The sequence below is a fragment of the Stegodyphus dumicola genome, chromosome 4 (genome assembly GCF_044657685.1).
Source record: "Stegodyphus dumicola isolate Sdum_Otavi_A_Nest chromosome 4, ASM4465768v1".
Taxonomy (NCBI): domain Eukaryota; kingdom Metazoa; phylum Arthropoda; class Arachnida; order Araneae; family Eresidae; genus Stegodyphus; species Stegodyphus dumicola.
The window spans coordinates 248,148,910-248,172,825 of record NC_140771.1 but is presented as its reverse complement, the minus strand read 5'-3'; the positions used below and the strand labels follow the sequence as shown (position 1 = coordinate 248,172,825).

The window sequence follows — 23,916 nt, the reverse complement described above, 5'->3', positions numbered from 1 at the left end:
TTATGAAGTGTTTAGTTTTGAAATGAATGCCTTTTCAAAATTGGCAATGAGAAAATAAATTCTAAAGATGTAACAGTCACTTATGTTTTTATTATTATTGTATTTACCATAGATTCTTATTTAACTGAGTTTATGAGCTGGCAGCAGCATTCTAAAACACAAATATGTTCAGACATTTTAAGCAATATCTGCCATTTCATGCCTCTGTGTTAATCTTGATTTGCTGAAGTTTAATTTACATTCAAAATTTCTAATTTTGCAAAGATCTGTTATGCTATGTTTTCTTTTGGATTTTTCTTCAACTTAACTATATTGTAAATATTTTGCCAATTCTTTTTATGTTTCGAATTTTCTGCCAGATTGTCAGCTTTTAGTGATAATTGAATCCAGTCCCAATAACAGAATAGTATCAATTTTCTTTATGCAATTTTTATTTGCTATGTTTTCTGTATTTGATATCACAAAAGTCTCTATAGTTTCCCTGTTTGTCGCTGATTTAAGTGAACAATACTTATGTGCACAACGTTTGTAGAAATCACTGAATTTTCAAAACATGTGAAACTCTGACGATCACAGTCATTAAAATTCTGCAATTTTAACAAGCAATATCATCTTTTTTTATGCATTCTTTTTATTGTATTTCAGGTGTCAATGGTTTTTATAAATATATCATACCTTTAACTCAGTTTGAAAATGTGTTTATGTGCTTTGCTTGAGATTGGAAAAATTGCTTTATAATTTCTGCTGGAATGTACTATTTTGCCATAAAATAGCTAAAGGGATTGCTTTAAATTTATTCTAAATGATCAGCCATACATTTTCTATCGGAACAAAGAAAGAAAAAAAAAAAAAAAAACTCACTTTTTGGTAGATTTATTGACTGATAATTGACATAATTACCTTATTAAAATGTAAAATATGCTTGTAATAAAAAATTATATTTTCAGTTTCATGTTATCATTCCTTTTCTTCTATAAAAAAGCAACCGAACTGAGTCAAGATGGTTACACAAATGCATAAGTATCAAACAAACTTGTTTATTGTGCAGAATGCAAACAAACCAGCTATGATGCATGCAATATCTGACAAGTAAGGACAAGTAAATTCTTTACATATGCTAACCACATAAATCCCAAATTAATTGAAAAATTTAATTAAATATATGTTCAAGAGAAGAACTTTATTTAAATTAAAAAATCATAGAGAATCATGATTCATGTTTGTCTAAAACAGAAGCAGTGACGTGCTCAATGAAATTGTTAAATAACTTCAGTCGTTGCATAAATTCTTTTCTTCAAACAAAATGTTAGAAATCTAGAGTATTTTTGTTAAGCATACTATAGCAACAAGAATCAGCATGAAATTTGCAGGAATGTGGTTTCAAAGGTTAATTAGTATCTTCTTCTTCAGTTGCAAGAGTGTGGGGGGGAAACATGCTATTACAAAAACAACAGATAAAATCGCATGAGTATATTTTCCCTTCAGCATCTGAAGGAAAAGATTCTGTTTAACGTTTGAAACTATATTCCTGCAAATTTACATGCAGATTCTTCTTGCTATAGTACATTTAACAACATTCTTTGGCATGTTTTCTTAAAAAGTTTATTTGTTTATAATTGTAAGAAAAAATACCATTAAATTTCTCATGTTGAATTTTTAAAAAAATTGAAATTTTGCTTGTATGCATACAAAAATAAGCATTGATTACAGCCATTTGTGGGTTCAACATTCATGAATTATCAGAATTCTACTGTATATGAAATATTAATAAAAAGTCACTAAGTATATCCAGTTTCCTTCTAATGTGCATTTATGCATCTGTATTCTTAAGGTAGTGTAAATTTTCTCTATTAAAATGTTAAAGTTTTTCATTTTAAAATATCATTATGTGTACAGTTTTCAGTCCACCCATTAGAGGGAAAAAAATATTTCACCCGAAAAGTGATATGCTTATGTAAGTCAGCAAAATGGCAAAACAAAAAGTATAAAATGTATGCCTAACCATCACCTAGTGTTAGCAGATCTCACATTCTGATAACATATTATCATTTGTGGTAATGTGCTTGACGTTATTAGTAGAAGTTTCTCAATAGTGGCCACTATAGTATTCTTTTTAAAAAATGAATTTTTGGGTTTGTTTTTACATGTTGTTCATTTTAAATAAAGTTCTTACCAAATTGCAGTGAATAAAATAATAAATACAAAATTTATATGAAGTTGTTTCTATATGCAATGATGTGCCATCTAAATCTATTTTGACTCTTAATATTTTATTCTAAAATATCAACATTTTGTTTAAGTGGAACACAAACATTTATTGCACAAAGTTGATACATGGGACATTCATTTCAAAAAAGAAATGAATTTTTAAATCTCCCCCCCCCCCCCCCATTTAGGAACTACACAGGTCCACAGCGGGCAATCGATTTGCGTGGATCCAGTATCAAAAACATGTCTAGAGGTGCATGTTCTCCACCATATGAAGTAGACGATGATAGTCATTCTAAGTAAGTTGTGTTTTTTCCCCTCCAAAATTTGAATATTCTATGATGTTTATAAATTGGTCACAAATCTTTATATGTTACAAAATCTTATGGAAAATAATGTTTATTATGAACTGCAGGTTCATGACAGACAGTTACTACAGTTCACGTAGACCTCAGCAACCACAGTATGACCGTCAAGTTGAAGATAGTGATATTTTGAAATCTGAATTCCGCCGACCTCGAGACACTTTGCTCAGTGTTGTTTCTGAATTCTTAACAATTTGCTCTGCAAGATTAGCAGATCTAAGTAAAAAGATTCCTGACCTGTCAAGCAAGTCTACTGAACTTTTAGACAATAAATGCCATTTTGTAAGCATATTTTAATAAATTAAATAACTTCAAAGTCCTGTAGACACCGTAGAGCAGGGGTCTGCAAACTTCTTAAATTTTGTATCACATAAATAAGAATCAAAGTATATGCATCATCATAAAAGTATTTTCTAATTAAAAATCAATACATCCTAAATAATTTGGTTATAAACAATGAATACAATATTTTATATTACTCAATTATGTTCATAAATGAAACTTGTATATTATAATAAGATATAAATGCACTAGATATTGTAGTAAATAGTTGGTAAATAATACATAATAGTGAATATGAAAATTTATTATTGATAAAAATTAATGCAACAATCAGGCCTGTTTCATTGTAACCAGTTTGAATATGTTGGTCATTATTTTTATTAATTTCAAGCATGAGTAAGGTTCAAGTTGCAGCCTTGTTCTGCTATTATTTTTAATTAATAGCATGGCCGAAAATCCATACACAAAGCTGTGTGTTGAAAGGCATTAAAAACATTTATTGCTTTGTCAGATGTATATTTATCTCCTGATTTTAGCCAAAAATTGCAATAAGTTTTTTTTTTTTTTTTTTTTTTTTTTTTTTTTTTTATTCATACATGAGATTTCTATCTCATGAAATATCTAAAACCTGATCTGTTTCCTGAACTGAAACATTATCTAGCATAGTACTGAAAAAGAAAAATGTATCTCTTATCCAACTTTCATTTTCTAAATTTTCAGGAAAGTAGGAAGAAAAATTGTCAACAAGTCTTGTGCAGTATTTTAAGTATAGCCAAAAGGAGGGGAAAAGTGCATATCTGAATAGAGATTAAAACAAAATATTAAAAGCAGCATCATTTTACATTCATTTTGAACATTAATTTAAATCTTTTGTGCAAAAATTATAGCATCAAAAATAATATGTAGCATAGTTTCAAAAACTCTCGGTTAGAAAACATGAATTTGAGACTACTTTTAGTTCAGATACTAAGGGGATTACATTGTTTTTTCCCTTCTGTGTAACATTATGTAATTTTTTCCCTTCTGTGTTATGAATAAACATTGAAGAACAAATTATAAGTTGGCACAGTGTCCTGCAAATCATGAGGCATTCAAAAGGTATCATTTCAGATATGGGTTATCTGCTACTAAGTTGTGTGTATGAGGTGGATGTATTCATAATTCACAAAGAAATGCCTTCAGGAATAATGTGAAACACATGTTTGGTTTGCCACTTATATTTTTATATCTTGTTAATAAAGGAGTTTTTTCTCCCTTTTCTAGAAATTTGTTAACAGTTTTTATATTCTTTTGAGTTGTTATATATTTGTGAACACATTAGGCTTCCAATTAACTGGGGTAATACACATCATGATATCCGTGGACAGTCCGACAACAGCTAAGGAAAACACATAATTACCAGGAATTGCAATTAACAGTTTCCCAGTATTTTAAAGCAGTTTAAGTTAGTAAATAAGTTTATTTGGTTAAGCAAATTAAATCAGCATTCAGCCACCCAACGAAATAATGGTTACCGACTCTGTCTGCCATACCAAAGGGCATGGGTTCAAATCCTGGAAAATGCATGGATGTTGTAAATGTATAGTGGCTTTGTGCCATGGGGGCAGTCTAAATATATGCCAAGGCAGAAGTTCTTTCATGTGGTCAGGAAAGAGGGGTAGGAGACCACTGGACCAGTCCCAGGATGCTCTGTCTCAAAATTTGGCTGGAACTTGACAAAATCATACCATCACCTATATGGTGCCCAAGGCTCATGTCAACAGCAAATGCATTCTTGTACTCCTTGCCATGACAAAAATTTGTGGGCTTCTTCTGGTTAGGCAAATAAATTAGATTAGTCACAACAACAGCAATAAATTAGATTCATATCATGAAGAATACGCTGCAAAACAGAAAAAAACTATATTTTTATTTATGTTATTCTTGTATTTCTGTAGGAATCGATGGGAAAAATGGAGATTAATGTATTAATGTTTGCACAATTTATTTTTTTAATGTAGCAGTTTATTTTTAATGGATGATTGAGCAATGTTTATGTATACCAATCTGTGTACAATTAAGTTACATACAGTTGTGAATTTTTACAAATTTTGAATACTGTGACATCTCTTACTATGAATTCTCTTATCCCACACGTTATCTTCTCCCATTTTTTGTGTTTCCTAGAGAAACTTTGCTTTATTCTGATGTTTTCTTACAGTAGTTTTTCCATCATTCTGCGACAAGCAAACTTAATTTTTTTTTTTTTTTTTTTTTTTTTTTTTTTTTGACTAAGGTTAACCTACACCTGATAAATCGGGAATTGACTGTATATCATGCTACATTTTTTGCTGTGTTTGAAATTTATTTGCTTCTGCAAGTTATATCATATGTCATAAAACACAAGAAATTAGTAATCTTAAAAAAATTAATAAGTAAATAAATTTCAAAAACTGAAACCAGTACACAATTTAATTACTGTATTCGACGGCATATAAGACACACTTTTTCCCTAAATTTGGTTTCCAAAAAGTTACCTGCGTCTTATATGTGAAGGACACAGGTTAACTTTTAATACTGAATGCTATTTTTAGCCCGGATAAAGATCTATACACACATAAATTTTTCTACATCTACATGTGTGTGGCCTTCTAAATAAGGGTGCGTCTTATATGCCGTCAAATACAGTAATGATTTTCAAAAAAATGGATTATGTGAATGTACAGTGGAACCTCGAGATATGAATTTAATTGGTTCCAGCACTGGGCTCATATAGCAAATTTCTCATACCTAGAAACAAACTTTCCCATTGAAAACAATGAAAATCCAGTTAATCCGTTCCACACCCCTTCCCAAAATCTCATTGCCATCTCATCTTCAGTCAACACACCTGGTGTTTTCCAGAGAAGGTCAAAGTACAGATTCCTTTGGCCTCATCAAGTTTCTTAATTTCTTCCTTCTTCTTCAGAATAGTGCAGACCGTCGATGTCGAACAGCCATAAGTTTTTGCCAATTCCATCACTCTTACACCACACTTATGTTTATCTATGATTTCTTTCTTAATCTCCATGCCTTCTTTCTTTTTTTTTTTTCTTTCTGAGGCAACAATCTTCTTGGGAGTCATCATGAAATAATTGTTTTCATGTTTAAATGTAAAAAAAAAAATTAACTCACAAGCGCACAAACACGTAGATCAAAGAACACCTAGGGATCTGAGGAAGAGATTCCCTGAGTCGAGCCGAATCAGGAAATGGCACCACGCACACCAACAGCCTGGCTAATTGCTCGTTATTCAAGTCGGTGCTCATATTTAGAGACAAATGTTTCGCTCATACTTTCCTCGTATCTCAAATTTCTCATATACAGAGGCGCTCATATCTCGAGGTTCCACTGTCAGAGCATTGTTACAAATAAATTTTCTTATGTAAGTGTGAAAGATTTATTGAATGTTATTTACTTTCTGTTTCTGATCTATTACATAGATGAGCAATAATTATTTTTTTTAATGTGAATTAATGTTTTATATTTCTACTGTCCTCATTAGAGGTTAGCTGAAGTGGCACACAGCCTCCTTAAAGTTGCTCCTTATGATCCAATAACTATGTCTTGTCGGGGACTTCAGCGTTACATGAATGAAGTGTTGCCTCATTCAGAATGGGCTCAAGAAGCTATGAGGCCTGCTCTTATAATGGTTCTAAGGAGGGTTGACAAAACATTTAGCAAAATAGCTAAAAAAACAACTATACGAGTAAGTGATATTGGTTACTTATAAATCTGTGGTATTTTTGGTCTACCAAAACAGTTACACAACTGGTGAAAGGTTTTGGTATCTAGAGAAAAAAAAAATTAGAAACCATAAATAATTATAAGAAGAAGAAAGAGTAAGAGCAAAACTTTTAACTGTTTGAAAAAAAAAAAATTTAAATGTTCAAATGATGTCTTAAAAGGGAAGCCATATTAATCAGTAATGAATGTTTTTAATTTATTTTTGTACTACAATCTGATTAGAAACTGAGCCATTTTACATCTGCTTCTGTTTCTTTTTGCAAAATATAAGCTTAGTTCCTTCTTCAATATGTTTTCAGTTGCATTTACTTTGATATTTAATCTGTGAATGGTCCATTTTTAGGCACATATTTAATTTTAATTTGATGACAAGCAGCATCTTTAATAATATTTTCAATTTTTTAAAATTATTTTATATTACTATTTGATTTGATGTCCCCACAATCTAGCAGTTTTGTCATTGAATAATATAAAAGATCTTCAATTGATCTTTCAAACTATAACTATAAAAGCAATAAACTTACTTTTTAATAATTTAAACTTTTGTTTTAAATTTTATATGTAAAAGATATGCAAATGTTAAAAATGAAGATTCAAAAGACAAGTCACCTGCACATCTTCAGGCGATGTCTGTCTCACTTATGTACCTTCAAATCACAAATCTAAAAGCTTTTCCTTATGAGTATATGTAACGTATAGTTGAAACAACAAAATAACTATTATAAAGTATTGTATAATTTGTAGCGAAGCACTTACTATCCGGTACTATATGCCAATTTCACTACCATCAGAACAATCATCCACAAATATCATTTAACAGATGTCCTACAGGTCTATATGAATATTGTTACAAATTTTATATATATATGAAATAAATTTAGTGAAATTATATGTGAAACTGTAGTATCTTTTGTATAAAATAACACAAAATTCTTGAAAACAATGAAGCTCTGCCAGAAAAATAAGGTTACAGGGGCAAGTCTGTTAAACACTGAGGTAAATAACTGTCTCGTTAAATGTTGAGATATTGCCAAATTGGCGATGGTTTTGTTAATTAAATTTTGTCACCAAATTTGGTGTGAAATCATCTGAAGTTCGTGACATTTTGGTACAGCCTGTTTATAAATCATTCATTGCGATGCCAGATCATGTATAATGACAAAAGATCCTCTTTTATTGATGTGCTATTTAATGACAGGTTTTTATGACTATTTCTAATGGTGATGATCATTGCCAGATAAGACTTGTATTTTCTGAGAAGCAGCAGACCATAAAATTAACTAGAGCAGGAGGCATTTATAACAATACAATTTCCAGATGTTAATTTCTTTCAATCACAGCATTCAGTCATTGCATCATTTCTGAATATGGGGAACATTTTCTGATCAGTTTATAACTTTTGTAGCCCTAATACCAAATTTGAATTTGTAAAATAAACAAGATAACCTCAATGTAAGACAGTCATGCTGAGGTAATATTTTTATAATTTTTAATTCCAGTATGTATTATATACCTGATAATTTTCTATTAAATAAGCTTTTATTAAAAAAGTATCACTGTATTTTTAATCAGCAAAATGTGTGCATGGACAGTTTGACCTGGATGAAACTTAATTGCATAATCTTTTTTCATTACTTATAGCACTGGTGGCAGATATTCATACTATAATGTCAAGGTTATTAAAGAGTGTCACATGATTTTTGGTTGTATAAGTATTTTAGGCCCTTTTGTTCAGTTTTCAATCATGTGCATTTCTTGATTAACTTTTACATGATGTAATTTCAAGCACATTTGAAAGTCTATTTTTTTTTTAATCCTAGGGGATACATCATTGATTTGTTATGTTTCCTGCTCTGACTCTCATACATGCCTTTGTGGTACAATTGGAAGCATGTTTAACTAGATTTCAAAGAGATTGCTGATTCTTCGCATTTCCTAGCTTCTGAAAAATCCTGAAAAACCTCTACAAGTAGTACTCAAATAAAAATATGGCGGTTGATGATTCATCACCATCTGGTTTCAATGACTAAGTTCCCTCCTCTTCTGTTGCCCATTAAGTGGGGGAGAATGTAAGGTGTTTTCTCCTTCCTTATTGTAGGCTTTAATGCTGTAGTTGGAGCACATCCAGCAAGCAATCAGAAAGTCCAGAGTTCAAATCCTGCTTAGGACATCATTGCTTTTTTATGTTTTCTGTTCCGAAATGAATCTAATGACTACAAACTTAGCCTTTGCTGCTGCATGCTAGTTTATTAAATCTTACATCTCAGTTTCCATGCTGAATATTCTATATACTATTTTATATAATTTATTCCATATAGGAACATCGTTTTATGTTTTGAAATACTTTTTTTTATTTTCAGAAACAATGTGATACTACAGTTCAATCATATTTTGTTCAGTGTCTGTATAATTAATATACAGAACAAAGTCCGAAATCCAGACATCCATTACCCGGAATGATCTAAAATCCAAACCTCAAAACCACCACCACCATTTTTCTCGTAGGCTCTACGCATACGCATTTAATCCCCCCCCTCCGCACATAATAAAACATCTGGAGAGTCCCGATTCTTAATTTCACTTCGACACTAAATAAAATACCTTGTTATTGAAGAAACAATCATTTTAGCATAAATTTGTACGATCAGTAATTTGGCTCCGTTGCTGCGTATGTGCTTGGCACGCATCTCAAACCGAAAGATTCCACATAGATACATCGTTGACAACTTGAGTAATGACTCATGTAGTGATGCTTAAACAATTTTTTTGTCTTAATGATTAAATAATAAAGGAGAATGTTAAACTTTTGCGTTAACATTGCACTTGGCAATGATTACAAATTTAAGTTAAATGCGCTAAAAATGTTGACGAGCAAATATTTTAGCAAAAATTTCTTTCCATATGCTATAAATAGATGTGTTGATGATACTCATAGAGCTAAAGATTACATTTAGGGCTATTTGAATTAAGAATAACTGATTTGTTATTAACATAAACCCAGAACCAGCGCCAGGGCTTGTATGGCTGCAACCGGGTCGCATATTTAGGACTCACAAAGACTGCAGCAGGCGATAAGATATCTAGCACCGGCCCTCAATAAGGCTTAAGTATATATGGAAATTTATTTATTCAGAACTCTGAAAAGCCTTAACCATGTGCAAGAAATAGACATAAGTATAATAAATAACTAAACTAATATAGTTCAGGCTTAATTGTCTCAGTTCGCAATAGATGCAAGATAAAATTTAACAGAACACCTTGTCGTTAATTGCCAATCTCATAATACATAGCCAAATATGTATAGTGAAGGATAGCTGAATTTGATGATGATACCCGCTAATTTTAAAGGTTTTCGGATATGGCATAGCAAAAGTGAAATTTTCCAATTAACGGATTCTGTAAAGAAGTGTGGAGAAGCGGTAATAAATGAAGATGACATAAAAGAAGTTTTTCATTGTGATGACAATGCTTCTTAATCATCAATCAATTACTGAATGGTGAAATCTGTAGTATGGTCCTAGATCCAAAAAATATCACTACCGATAGTGAAGAATGTGACAGAAACGTTGCTGAAAACGAGAACATTTCGATTGACAAGTTAGCTGGAATTCTTGAAACAGCAGTTACAGGACTTCAACAATGTAACTAAAGAAGAAATTATGTCTGTCTACAGAATTAAAGAGAAGTATTAGCACAAAAAATGAAGCAACTTAAACAACTTACAATGAAAGAAATGTTTAATAAGGTAAACAAATAAATATTACACTCTTTTTTTTTTTTTTTTTTTTTTTGTTTTGTGTGTGTGTGTGTGTGTGTGTAAATTTTAATACCCTTTATAGCATAAATACTTCATTATTTCATAAATCAAAAGTTCATATTTTTAATTTTGTAATTTCTACATGCCATCTTACTAGATTTAAACTGATGATCTAATATCCAGAAAAATCCGGAATCGCCAAAGTCCCGACGAGTCCGGATTTCACACTTTGTACAAAATGTTATTAAATATTATGTTTACTACTATATTAATTTTGTTAAAGCATTCGTTTCATTTATTATTGTTTAAAACGTTCTTCTTTTTTGTCTTATTCTGGTTAGAATCTAATTGTTTGTAATCGAAACCTTTGAAGATTATTTTCCACGTCTTCTTCTGACAGGTGTGGGTTTTTTATCGGGGGGGGGGGGTGTTTGGATTAAATTTTACCAGGAAGGTTTGATTACTTATTCTGTAACTAACTAGAATTGCAGCAATTTGAATTTAGCAAAATATTTTGAAGTCATGTGATCTGAAAATGTAAGTTAGTTCATTATTATACTTTTAATGGATTACTTGTATAAAAAGTAAAAATAAAAATTAACATTATCTACTTTAAATGAATATTAAATGAACATATATAACATTTTGAATATTTATTTTATTTTAGCGTTTAACAGATTGGAATGCCGCAAGAACACTTCTAAAAGGTATGTATTTATCAAATGTATTAGAGCATGAGTTCATGAAAGTTTCTTCTTAAACTATAAAAAATATTTTTCTATATTTTAGGAGTTTATTTAACGTTATACAAACATCCATACATAGTTCATCTGCCACATCTTAAGGTAAGCATTGAATTTTTTATAAATTTTATAATTACGCTTTATAAATTTAATGCTTTGTTACCAGGAGTTCAATTTAAATGAATTGACGGGAAAAAAATTCCCAGCACTAAGAAGGAATTGTGCTAGCTAAACAAAATTTGCTAGAGATGTTTATAAATCTGAAAGATGAAGTCTATTCAAATTTCGTGCTAGGCGCATAACATCATGTTATGTTTTGCACTAGTAGGGCCATTATGAACGTGCAGATCAAGTTTGCTTTGAATTGCATTGCATGCTGTAAAATGTTTGTGAGTGTTATTTATCATTGAAATTTCATGTAGACAGTTGATATTAGTCAAGAATGCCTTTCAGAAAACGAAAAAGCTGTTATCAACAAGCTATTATCATTATGAGTTGAATGAGGCTGTGTAATAAGAGTATGAGAAGGTGGATTTTCTTGCTGCAATATTGCTGAAAGGCTTGGCAGGAATGTATGAACTGTGCATGATTGTTGGCAGCAGTAGTCAAGGGAAGGTACTAGCTCAAGAAGACCAGGTTCCGGATGGCCATGTGGCACTACTGAGAGGGAAGACTGTTGTGTTTGGCATATGGCTGTGGTGCATTGTTTTGCATCTGCAACAGAAATTTTAGCTGCAGCAGGCACCACAGTGACACAATGAACTGTTACACATTGTTTACTTGAAAGATAGCTCTGAGCCAGATGCTGTCTAGCATGCATTCCACTGACTCCAAACCACTATTGTTTGCAATGTCAGTGGTGTCAATCTGGAGCTCATTGGAGGGTGGAGTGAAGATCTGTCTGATTGAAACCAGTTCTACCTTGGTGCCAGTGGTAGTGGTGTGGTGGTTAGAAGGAGGCTAGGTGAGTGCCTGCAACAACTTGTCTGTGGTTAATACACAGTGGAGCTGCACCAAAGTTATGATTTGGGAAACAATTTCTCATGACAGTGGGAGCAGTGTGGCTAATTCACACACTGTGACTGCAAATTTGTGCATTAGTCTGATGATTAATCTGTTTTGCCATCATCCATGAAAGCATTCAAGGGGGTGCTTTCCAACAGGATAACACTCGCCCTCACACCGCTGTTTTAACCCAATATGCTGTACATGTTGTATGTCAGCATGGTGCCTTCGCTTGCTAGATCACCAGATCTTTCTCCATGTTGAAACTAAATAACGTTTGCATAATCCGAGTTCAAAAAACAAAACATTTATTTTACATATTTTTAAAGAAATAACGTTCTGAAGCAACATGTTTTATCTACACACTCAACTGACGCTCTCTTCAAAACATCACGCCATCTAATTTGGCACACATCCAAAAGAACAAATCGAAGAATTACAGAAGCGTTGTTGCCACACAAGAAAAGAAATATAGTTACAAACTTCACACAATAGTAAAACAAAAACACACTTTTGAAAAATACACAATAATAATAAAAATAGTAATAATAAAATTCTTATTTCAAAATAAACAATATTGTCTTGATTATGCAACACTCCAGTTGTGCACATGTGGGATATCATTGGATGACAACTCCATCGTCAAAATCATCCATTTATTGACCACACAAATCACAAACAGCAATAATCATCCATTTATTGACCACACAAACAAACATTAAATCACAAACAGCAATAATCATCCATTTATTGACCGACCGAGTGCAATCGGCATGGAACTTCGTCCCACAAACTGACATCTGGCACCTGTCCGACACATTTGCATGCTTGTATTTAAAATTCTGCCAGGTACACTGGTCATTAATGTATAAGCATTTTGCATTTGAAATGGATCTTCTTATGCTTGCATTAACTTGTGATCTTGAAAATTTAATCGATTAAATATATTATCTAGACAAATGTATTGCTGAAACTTCATTACTCTACATTCATTTTTTTCTTGGTGTTTTTTTTTTTTTTTTTTAATTAACATGATTTTCTCTAATTACTGAATTTGAGCATAAAATAATTTACTAAATAATATAAGCTGGGAAAGTATGCATCTTTCAATGCTATCTTCAGTATTTTGGTTATTTTTTTTTAAATTACATGTTGTTTAACACTAAAAAGCTTTATAATATGTTATAAAAGTACATGAAGACATTTTATTACTTTTGTTGCCATTTTTAGAGAGCAATTTGCTATTTATTTTAGCCTTTAATCAGCAAACCTCAAATCTTCACCATATGTGCTACAATGATAAATTAAGGAGTAATGGAAAATTCTTATTATTTGGATGAAGGATTTAAGAGTTGAATATTGTTTATAATCCAATTCTTGGAGTAGGTACAGAAGAACATTTTAAAAAATTGCAAACTTATAGATCTCTATTTAAAAGCTGAATGTCATTGCTAACAATTGCATTGATATACAGCATTCTAAATCACTTTCATGTCTGTATTGTTGCCAGGGGTGATCATATCAACTACTGAAGTATATATAAGTTCACTGCTATCAGTTATGTCAGAAAATGACATACCAGCAATTCTGTGTTGGTTGACTAATACTGACAATTCTGTGTTAATTGACTAATACCAGCAATTCTGTTTTTGTAAATTTGTATTGAATTATTACTGTCAGACAAAACTATTAATTTCAGTATTAAATTCTGTCATAATGGTTGTATACTAATGTATCAAAATAAGACATACAATGCATAGGCTTTGTTTTCTGATAGCAAAATGCAAAACATTGCTATTATGAGCAAAAACTGATCAGATTGCTTACATTCCTTTTATCTTTAAGGTATATACATTTATTTTCAGTCATTAGTTAGTGGATGCCAAAGCATTATCCTTGGAGATCAAAGTACTTATGCTGAGAGTTCTTCAAATTTGCCAACTACTACTACTTCCATGACTCAGTCTCCACCACCCAGTTTTTGTTCTGTTGTTGTACGCCTCATTGCTATGCAGATGATTGCCTTAGGTGTAAGTTTATTTTTCTCATCCATCAAAAAATTTATGCATCAGTAATTTGATATTAAAATCTGGTTATTGCTGAAAGTGTGATTAATGATTGGATAAGAAAGAAAAGCAAATAAAAAATATTGTTTAATATTCACTTGCAGTTAAAAAGTTATTAAATGTAACTAAAGATTATTTCTTAGCAAATGTTTTTCCATATTATATATCTGCAGAAATATGTGAATGAAGGCTAAAGTCACATTGTAATACAGTAGAAGTCCAGAAATCCACAACGCTTGGGACCAGAGGTTGTGCGGATTTTAGGATTTTGCAGATATCAGGAAAGAAAAGATAATATTCAGACTAAAAGTGCAAAATAAATAAGGTGTATTAGATGCATTTAATTAAGTTATTATATACATTAATACAATAATTAATTATATGCATTAAATTATTATTACATATATAAACTGATTATATTGTTCATTTACATTAGGTTCCTCTATTTTTAAATCAGCATGAATCTGCTTGCCCTTTTCTCTCAAACAAGCGTCTAGCCCCTCGTTGCATGAATGAAGTTATTAAATAGAACTAAAGATTATTTCTTATCACTGTTGCTGTAAAATTTCAACAATTTTTATTTATTGTTCCGTATATCATATACAGTTTGTGTGGCAATTCCATATGATTCTGCTATAAACCGAGGTGTAGCACTTGCCTCCATCTTTAGCAGAATTTCCACTTTTTTCATTACCGTTAATGCAACGTGTTTACGCTTTTCAGCGTTGCAAGCAGTAAAATCACGAGTGCTTTTCTTATCTGTCATTGTATTAAAAAGTGCTGAAATTAAAAATATTCTTAATTTATCCACAAGATATCCGGATTAAAAAAAAAAAAAAAAAAAAAAAAAACGACATCACTAAACAATCTTGTGAAATAACAAAGCTCAGAAACCACAAAAACGCAAAGCTTGAACTTGAAAGAAGAGTGGAGTTAATTGTCTGCTTTTTTACTTTGATGCAGGTTGGAGGGAAAAAAAACTGTTATCATGATGTCAATAATTTGGTATTTCCATTATGACTCATTATTATTCGGTAATTATGACATCATTATCCAGTAAGTATTTTTTTCTTCGATATTTCGTACTCCATGTTGTGGTTTTCGGAACCTATAAACTGAATGTTTATATTTTGAGAGGCAACGCGGATTTCATGTCGGTGGATTTTCGGTATTTGACTGTACTTGCAATGGTTCTAGAATTAAATGGTACTGAAATTTTATTTTCCTTTGAAATTGCTTTATCTTCTGTGTTTCCCCAACAAGGCTTTTGACATATAAAAACGAGTTAGAATGAGGCATGAGGTTTAACCATTTTCATTGAATTTTATGAAATCTAAAGCTTTTATTAAGCTATCATAGAGAATCATTTGCTGGTTTCAAAAATCTAAAGGCAGCTTTTTGCTTTGCTCTTTCAAAGACAGAGCAAGTATACATATTTTGCATATTCACTTTGTTAACTATGCAGAAAGTTCCTTGTTTATAGGTTTTCTGTATTTATGGTATATTAATTGCACATGTACATGTTCAATGATGTGATGTAATGTATTTTAGTGGAACTCTGCCCAAACTAGATAGGGCAAGGATATAGATATGTTTGTATGTGTCTAAGATATGACAGTATGACTAAATGCATGTTTTATAATACAGGTACTCTTCCTACAACACAATATCCTGTAACACAGTTTTGCTATAATACTATTCATAAATTGTGGGAACCCTCCTACAGCACAGCATCCTATAACACGGTTTCACTCTAACACTATAAGATAATTGCCCACAAAATCCGAGGAACTTTAACGAACTCCACACAAAGTTTTCCATATTGATCAGTGCACCTACATTAGTCACTTAACACATAAAAATCCTCATTTAATAAGTCCTGCCAGTTGTTTCCCAAGATCCAGTTCCCATAGAACAAATGCCCTCAGGGAGACGAGCCATGTGGTGGAAGAACAGTTGTTGAACCCTTAACCAGTAATGGGGAAAATTGTTTCCCCACCATGACCTTCAAAGTATAGCACAATAAAAATAATCCACAGTCTCAAGAGAGCACAGTCACTAAATAACAATGAAGAAACCTCACTATTGCAGAAGGTGAACAACACGAGATCACAAAAAAAAAAAAAAAAAAAAAAAAAAAAAAAAAACTCCAAATTGCATAACCTACGTGTTGGGCTTTCAACATTCAAATCATCATCATCATGGCCTAAAAACAAAAGTTTCTCACGCTGCTTGCTCATCAGCTGTCAACTTCAACCCATGGTGTGTTAAAGAATAACTCTTTCATCTTTAAGACAATAAGTTTCAGTTCCAAGTCATGTCCAATAAAAATAAAAAAACAACATTTAAGAGGAAATTTATTTCTTTAGAAGTAAAGATACAAATCTTGGATTATTTTTTTAAAAGAAGAAAAACATGTCACATTGAAAAAAGTCTTAATTTGAGTGCAGCAACAGTCCGGACTGTTAAGAAAAATGAAAAAACAATAAGATGTGCAGTTGCTGCAGCATCTTTGACATCCACAAAATCCAGGCGCTAGTAATTGGGAAGATTACTCCCAGGCACCAGTAATTGGAAAGATAGAAAAGGCACTTAGCATCTGGACTGATGATAGCTGTCAGAAAAGACTTCCACTGGATGGTAATATCGTTAAACAAAAAGCACTCAAAATTTACAAACACTTTAAAGAACATGGAGAATTCTCTGTTAACACAGATTTTGTAACAAGTAAAGGTAGGTTTGAAAATTTCAAAAAGTGTTTTGCAATTTATAGTATAAGAATGCAAGTCATCTGATCAAGAAGCTGTTAGGATGTATCTGGAAAAAATTCAAAACATTACAGAAGAGCAAAGATACACAGCAGATCAAGTATTCAGTACCAGTGAAACTTGGCTTTGGTGGAAAAAAGTGCCCAGTAAAACCTTTATATCGTAACAAGAAAAAAACTGCACCCAGATTTAGGATGTTTAAAGATCATCTAATGCTACTTTTGGGCAGTAATGTGTCAAGGGACTTTATGACAAAATCCTTGCTAGTTTATAGATCTTTAAATCCTCTTGCACTTAAAGGCATTAAAGATTGTTTTTGAAATAGTTTTGTGCCAAATGTTGAACATTATTTAAGACAAAAAAAATAAAAAAATAAAAAAATATGAGCTTCAAGGCACTATTGCTATTAGATAATGATCCATGTCATCCATAAGATTTGAATAATTGCAACCTCAAAATACTGTTCCTACCACCTAACACTACTTCATTGCTTCAACCATTGGATCAGTCGCACAGATGGTAAAGTGGTTAGGGTAGCCTACTATGGTATCGAAGGGCCCGGTTTGAATCCCAGAGAAGACATAGATATTTGTAAGTGTATAGTGTCGGTGTGGCATGACGGTACTCTAAATATGTGTCGAGCCGCAAGTTCTCTTGTACTCCCAGATGCTCCTTTCCCCGGGGTGCTCTTCCTCAAATTAGGGGTGGAAAATAGAAGTCCAACCTGTCTTCGAAGTAAGCTCTGGCAACCATTGTTCCATGTAATATGGACACAATAACAAAATTCATTGGATCAGGGTATTATTTATACCTTTAAAACATATTACATAAGAAGGAAATTACAGTGGAGTTTAGATGTAACCGATTCAAAATTATTAATGTAATGGAAGCTTGGAAGAAATTGTTTTTCAATCAAGCACTATTTGGATATCATATCTTTGTTGCTGAAAGAAGTAAAAATACCATATTTGATGGCATATAAGATGCACTTTTTTTCCTAAATTTGGTCTCAAAAAAGTTACCTGCATCTTATACGTGAAGGACACAGTCTTATACGTGAAGGACACAGTCTTATATGTGAAGTTAATTGCATTCAATAATTGTTTATTTAGCTTTTACGAAAGGTGAGAACTAAAAGAAACCACGCTATTGAAACCTTTTTTCCTTGTGTGTAGCCATCTAAATAAGGGTGCGTCTTATATGCCAATGCCGTCAAATACGGTACCAACATTAAATGCATGTTGGAAGAAGATATGGCCCTCTTCAGTAATAGAAAGTGTGTGTGAATTATCAGAAAAGGAAATTGGTGACATATTAGAACTCGCTAAATCAATCAGAGGTGGTTTTTGGGGGGGGGCTAAGGCTATTGAGGCCATTCAAGATTTATTAGTGGAAGAAGTTGATTGAACGGATTTGATGGAAATGGCACATGAAGCTATAAATCAAATGGATTCTGAGGACACTAGCACTGATGAAGATTGTGCAGTTTATAATTTAGCATTAAAAAAATTAAAAGAAGGCCTAAGCTTACCTAAAAATCTCGAGTCATTTTTCTTGAATGCCGAACCTTCCTCTGAAAGAAGCCAAAAATTCAAACAGGAGCTTGCAAAACTGTCTAGCTCCATACGGGGAAATTTATGTTGACCTGGTAAGATCCTGCAAGCAAAGTAAAATTACAAATTTTTTAAAGAGTGAACAAGGTGCAAGAACTTAAAATGAAGATAAAAACTCCTGGGTCATATAATTTTCTAGGAACCTATATACCCTGTTATAGGAGGGTTACCTCAAATAATTACCATGTCTACAGAAAGCAGGAAACCCATTTAAAGTAATTACGGCAAAAACCCATCCCATTTACACAAATTTCACCTAGGTGCACATAAATCTCTTTAAAATATTCTTGATATTTCACCCTTTAGGGGGATTAAATCGTCTCAAACATTGTTTCTTACTAACGGAGTAATTGGTTGGAAAATCCTGATTTTTTGCAGCCATATAAAGCCATACATTTTGCAGTCTACTTGAAGTTTCTGCACATACCAACATTTAAGATCCAATAATATGTTTAATTAATTTCCAGCACATTATACAAAGGTAGCTGTTCAGTATGATGTACTAAGAATATTTTGTGTTTGTGTGAAGAGTTTGATTATAAAATACTAGAACAGCATTGATAGGTGAATTAATATATAATAACAAATAATAAATTAGATTTTATAAAATCTAATTCATTAATTTTAATCATATATGACATATCTTACCACTTATATATCAAGATATACAAATATTATAATAAAATTTAACTTTCATCCTTTATTATATCAAAATAAGAAATGTCATTCATTCCCTGAAACTTTATCCCCCCCAGTCAGTATCCCATAAAAATTTTAATTTAAAACTAGATACTATAGTCTTTAAAATTATACACTAATAACCAGAGACTTGAACCATCAAAATTTTACTATAAGTATTCTCAGTTCTTGATGGACTTTATGAAGAGTTTGGAAGTTAGTTCATGAACTACATTTGCAGGTCTGTTTTATGTTTATTTAATTTCTTTAATATTCTTATAATTGATTAGTCAAGCCTTCTATTTTTACTTCCTTGTATGAATATATTATAATCATAAAAAATTCCGGGTATCATATTGCAACGAAAATATCCATTTTAACCATTATTGTTTAACGATGGAACAAAAAGACTTGTTTTTCCCAAACAGATTATAAAATTGACCTAAAATGGATTCAGAAGAGATTTTTTTCATAACATCTGTACATATGTACGTATCTAGCATAACTTAAAAACAAGTAGTCTCAGAACATTGAAATTTGGTATATAAAACTGCTATAACATGCAGTTGTGCACCTCCCTTTTGTCTTGCAGTTGGCCACATCAAAAGTATTTAAATATATATATATATATATATATATATACACCCACTCTGTTACTCAGCTTAATGAGCTCAGTTTTTTTTTTTTTTTTTTTTTTCCCATTCTTATATGTTGGTAAATTGTGCATTTTAATCTATTGCTTTTTCTAGGTGAAATAAAAACTTGAATGACAACAAAAATAAACTCTTAATGTTACTTTTTCTTTTCCAGAAATATCTGAATTCTAATCTCTGTATTGAAATGTGGATAAATGTTTAAAATTATAATTAAAAAATCTGATGTGTACACCACATGACTTACTTGCACGGAATATTTAATTCAGAGTTGCCACGCTACCTGGAAAATCGGGAAAACCGGAAAAAAGTCAGAGAATTCGAAAATTGACCAAAAACGTCGGGGAAAAGTCAAGAAATTTGAATATTTTAGTCAAAATCCTGTAAGTCAGGAAATGTCATACGGCGATCCCCCAAAAAGCGAGTTTTGCGCCAATGTTGAAAACGAGCACTTTGTTGGCGAGTTATGTATCGGATGAGCGCCATTCGGGCAGCTGGCGTGGAGCCAATTTTCGCAGCTCCAAATCAGATTGTTTTTTAGAAGGGCAAAGCAAAGAATATGTATTGTACATAGACTTTCTATGGGCAAAGCAAGTTTTCGGCAAGTTTGGTTTCTAGTAACCGCGAGAATCCTAAGACTCGCATGTGCAGATTAGTATGTTGAACTAAAGAAAAATAAAATATGGTACTTTTCCGTTTCGCCGGCGCAAATCTCGCCAAGCAGACTTTATTGGCGACAACATACAGTATACACATAAAAAATATTAAAAAAATGTTAGTTTTAAGAATTCTTTTTTTGAAGGCATAAATATTTAATATCGCTTAAAACTTTATAAAAAGCCAATAAATAAAGACAATAAATTTGTAAAAAAAACATTAATTTAAGAATTTACTATGCTTTCATGGTTCACCATCCTGATTCGCCGGTTCATATCACGTGACCCCAAGCGATCTCATCTCACGTAAACTACTCTACAAAATTCTAATGCTCTCAGTAATTATCTACATTAATTTCAAGTTAAATCTTAATTTGGAACACAAGTTTATATGCAAGAAATATTTCAATTCGTACGAATAGCTTACTCAGAAATTATGTAAAAATGCAGTGCTTTACTTCGCTAATGCATTGTCATTAGAATGGATGAATTTAACCCTTGACTTTACCTTTTCTATATTTTCGGCTTCAGATAAACGCTGTGATTGCATCCCAATTGACTTAATTACCGAAAATGGCCTTAGACATAAAACTGAACTATCTGATAAAAATTCTATGCAATTATATGCCAGCATTGAAAAAAACAATCAATCTGATAAGAAAAAGCTGCGACTTGTTTTGAAAATGAGGCGTAAAAGGTTACCAGCGAGAATATTCCGTTTGGCATCGGTTGTACCATTATTGGCAACTTTATCGCTTGCGCCGGCAAAACGGAAAAGTACCGAAAATATCTTCCCATTCTCGTATACAACAAAATCGGTTTAATCTTAATATACGGTACCATGAGGGCTATGGAGGCTAGAATAGCCCCCATGTACTCTGTTCTAATGTAAAAATGTCTATGTAAAGAAAGAAAGGTTCCATAGACGTAATGTAGATCAGTTTGCTAGAGTGCCGCTAGAAAGCGGAGGGAAAAACTCGCCAAGGGGATTTGGCGACGGAACCTGACGGTGAGAATTACCCCCCCCCCTCCGCAAACGTGTATAGGAATTTGTGTAGCATGTGTTTAGAAAAAACGTTCTTTGACTTTCGTGATAATTTATACTCGGATTTTCGTACTTTTTTTGTTCAAAATAGCTAATCTATTAATTAATTTAATCGCTCAAAAACTTTTTCTTTTCCTTTAAAGTTTAAGGAAATTTAAAACGATATTCGTTTTATGTACTCTTGATAAACTTGACATTCGAATTTCGCGAGCTTCGGCAACAGATATTTCGCGCATACGGATCTGTTTCCCTCTACGTTGGGATGGAGCCATTTCTGTTGCAGAGAAGTATTTTTATCTTAAACATACGCATTTTATTTTATTTATTTATTTATTTTTTATTCTAACCTCCATGTACGGTACATACGGGATTTGGTGACATTATGATGAGCAGTAACAAGTTACTTCATTCTGTCTCTTAGTCTTTGTTTAAGAAGGTGTTGGGCAGTAAACCAGTCATTTTGGTGTTGGCGGCAGTTTTCAAAATTGTACAAAGACTAAAATTTTATCGCAAAATCTTTTAAACTTTTTTTTCATTTTAATAGATGCCTTATTTTTCATTTTGCAGTAAAATAAAAAAATAGTAATCAGTCATCTAGGCTAACGTTTAATATGAATATATTCGCCAAAATATCATTGATTATTGTAATTCAATTTTTAAGTAACTAACTTCATTTTAATGTTATTTATATCATTTAATGTTCTTCCTCTAAATTTATTTATTATTAGTTAATAATACTTTCGAATTTCAGGCAAATTTCTCTGGCATAATTCTGAAACTAAATCTAGCAGTATGATGACATACTGTCACGAAATTTAATGCACATATTTTTGTTTATGTATGCTGCTAAATAAATATAAAATACCTGAATTTATTTTATTTCTTTCGTTTAGCTGCAAAATGTCTGCATCTCATTTTTTAATCCAGATTGGGCAGATTCTAATCTCAATCTTTCAGTGGAGAAAACGTCTGATCTTTGGAATATGTAACTGGTAGTTTGGCGACATTTTGGAGGCGATAAAGGTTACTACCTAGGACTTTGGTAATAATCTGAGAAGTACTCAGTTTCGATTACGCATTATTTTGTGTGAGGGAAATGAGAGATCATGAGATATGTCATGTGACATTAATGGACGAATTACAGTTCTTTAATCGGAAAAGGGGGGGGGATTTGGAAAACTGTAGTACTATATTATTTTGTATTAAGCTTCATTGTGTGTTGTGTGAAATAGTGGATGTGTGTGTGCCACGTAATGAAGATTCTGAAGATTAGGTAAGTTAGTATTGTTAATCATTTGAGGATATTATTTTTATGCATTGTTCTAAATGTAAGGAGTAAATAAATTAATATAATATTATTGGAAAATTGTTATTAGCAATGATTTAGTTTAAAGTAATTAGGATTGTAATCTAATTTTTATTAATTTAATGTATGTGCTTATTTATATTTTAAGTAGTGTTTTTTGTTGATCTTTACAATATGGTAACTGGTAGTTTGGCGACATTTTGGAGGCGATAAAGGTTACTACCTGGGACTTTGGTAATAATGTGAGCAGTACTCAGTTCCGATTACGCATTATTTTGTGTGAGGGAAATGAGAGATCGTGGGATATGTCATGTGATATTAACGGACGAATTACGGTTCTTTAATCGGAAAAGGGGGGAAATCGGGAAAAAATCTGGAAATTTTGTATTTGGCTTTATTCTGTGTTGTGTGAAACAGTGTTCGTGAATTTTTGGATCCCATGGCCGTAACTAAAGTGAATTCGAAATGAGTATTTAGTGGTATTGAAAAGGGTAGTAATAAATGTTTCTTTAAGGTTGTGGGAGATAGAAATAAAGATGTTTTATTAAGTTATTTATTTTACCTGGTACCTTGCTGTGAACAAACTATAAGTATGATTTTAAAGATCCTGAAACAGAAAGAAGAAAAGTTTATCGGACACGTAATCAAGATTCTGAAGAAGATTAGGTAAGTTAGTATTTTAATTATTTGAGGATATTATTTTTATGCATTGTTCTAAATGTAAGGTGGAAGTAAAGGAATTTGGTATTATTGGGAAAATTGTTATTACCAATGATTTAGTTTAAAGTAATTAGGATTGTAAGGTAATTTTTATTAATTTAATGTATGTGCTCATTTTAAGTAGTGTTTTTGAATTTAATTATATTTTAATTAAATGATAGTTATTTTGTGAATTTTATGTTTGTAGGAATTTGGTATACGTTTTAGTTGAAGTAAACGTGCATGGAAATAATTTAAATATCTGACACTAAGTATTTGTAATGGTTGTGGTATGAATTCGTTGGTG

The 23,916-nt window shown here is 31.8% G+C and overlaps 1 protein-coding gene across 4 annotated transcripts in view; it reads left to right on the top strand.

The window, feature by feature from the left end:
- Positions 1-23,916, top strand: part of unc80 (unc80, NALCN channel complex subunit) — a 249,409-nt gene that overhangs the window by 175,780 nt on the left and 49,713 nt on the right. For 3 of the 4 annotated variants that reach the window (XM_085816189.1, XM_085816190.1, XM_085816191.1), the window contains exons 49-54: positions 2,397-2,507; positions 2,624-2,855; positions 6,379-6,582; positions 11,045-11,084; positions 11,167-11,222; positions 13,991-14,155. In XM_085816189.1, coding sequence (XP_085672315.1) covers positions 2,397-2,507; positions 2,624-2,855; positions 6,379-6,582; positions 11,045-11,084; positions 11,167-11,222; positions 13,991-14,155 — 808 coding nt within the window. Of the gene's footprint in view, positions 1-2,396; positions 2,508-2,623; positions 2,856-6,378; positions 6,583-8,440; positions 10,326-11,044; positions 11,085-11,166; positions 11,223-13,990; positions 14,156-23,916 lie in introns of those variants that run through there. The other variant, XM_085816192.1, reaches the window with a different exon arrangement.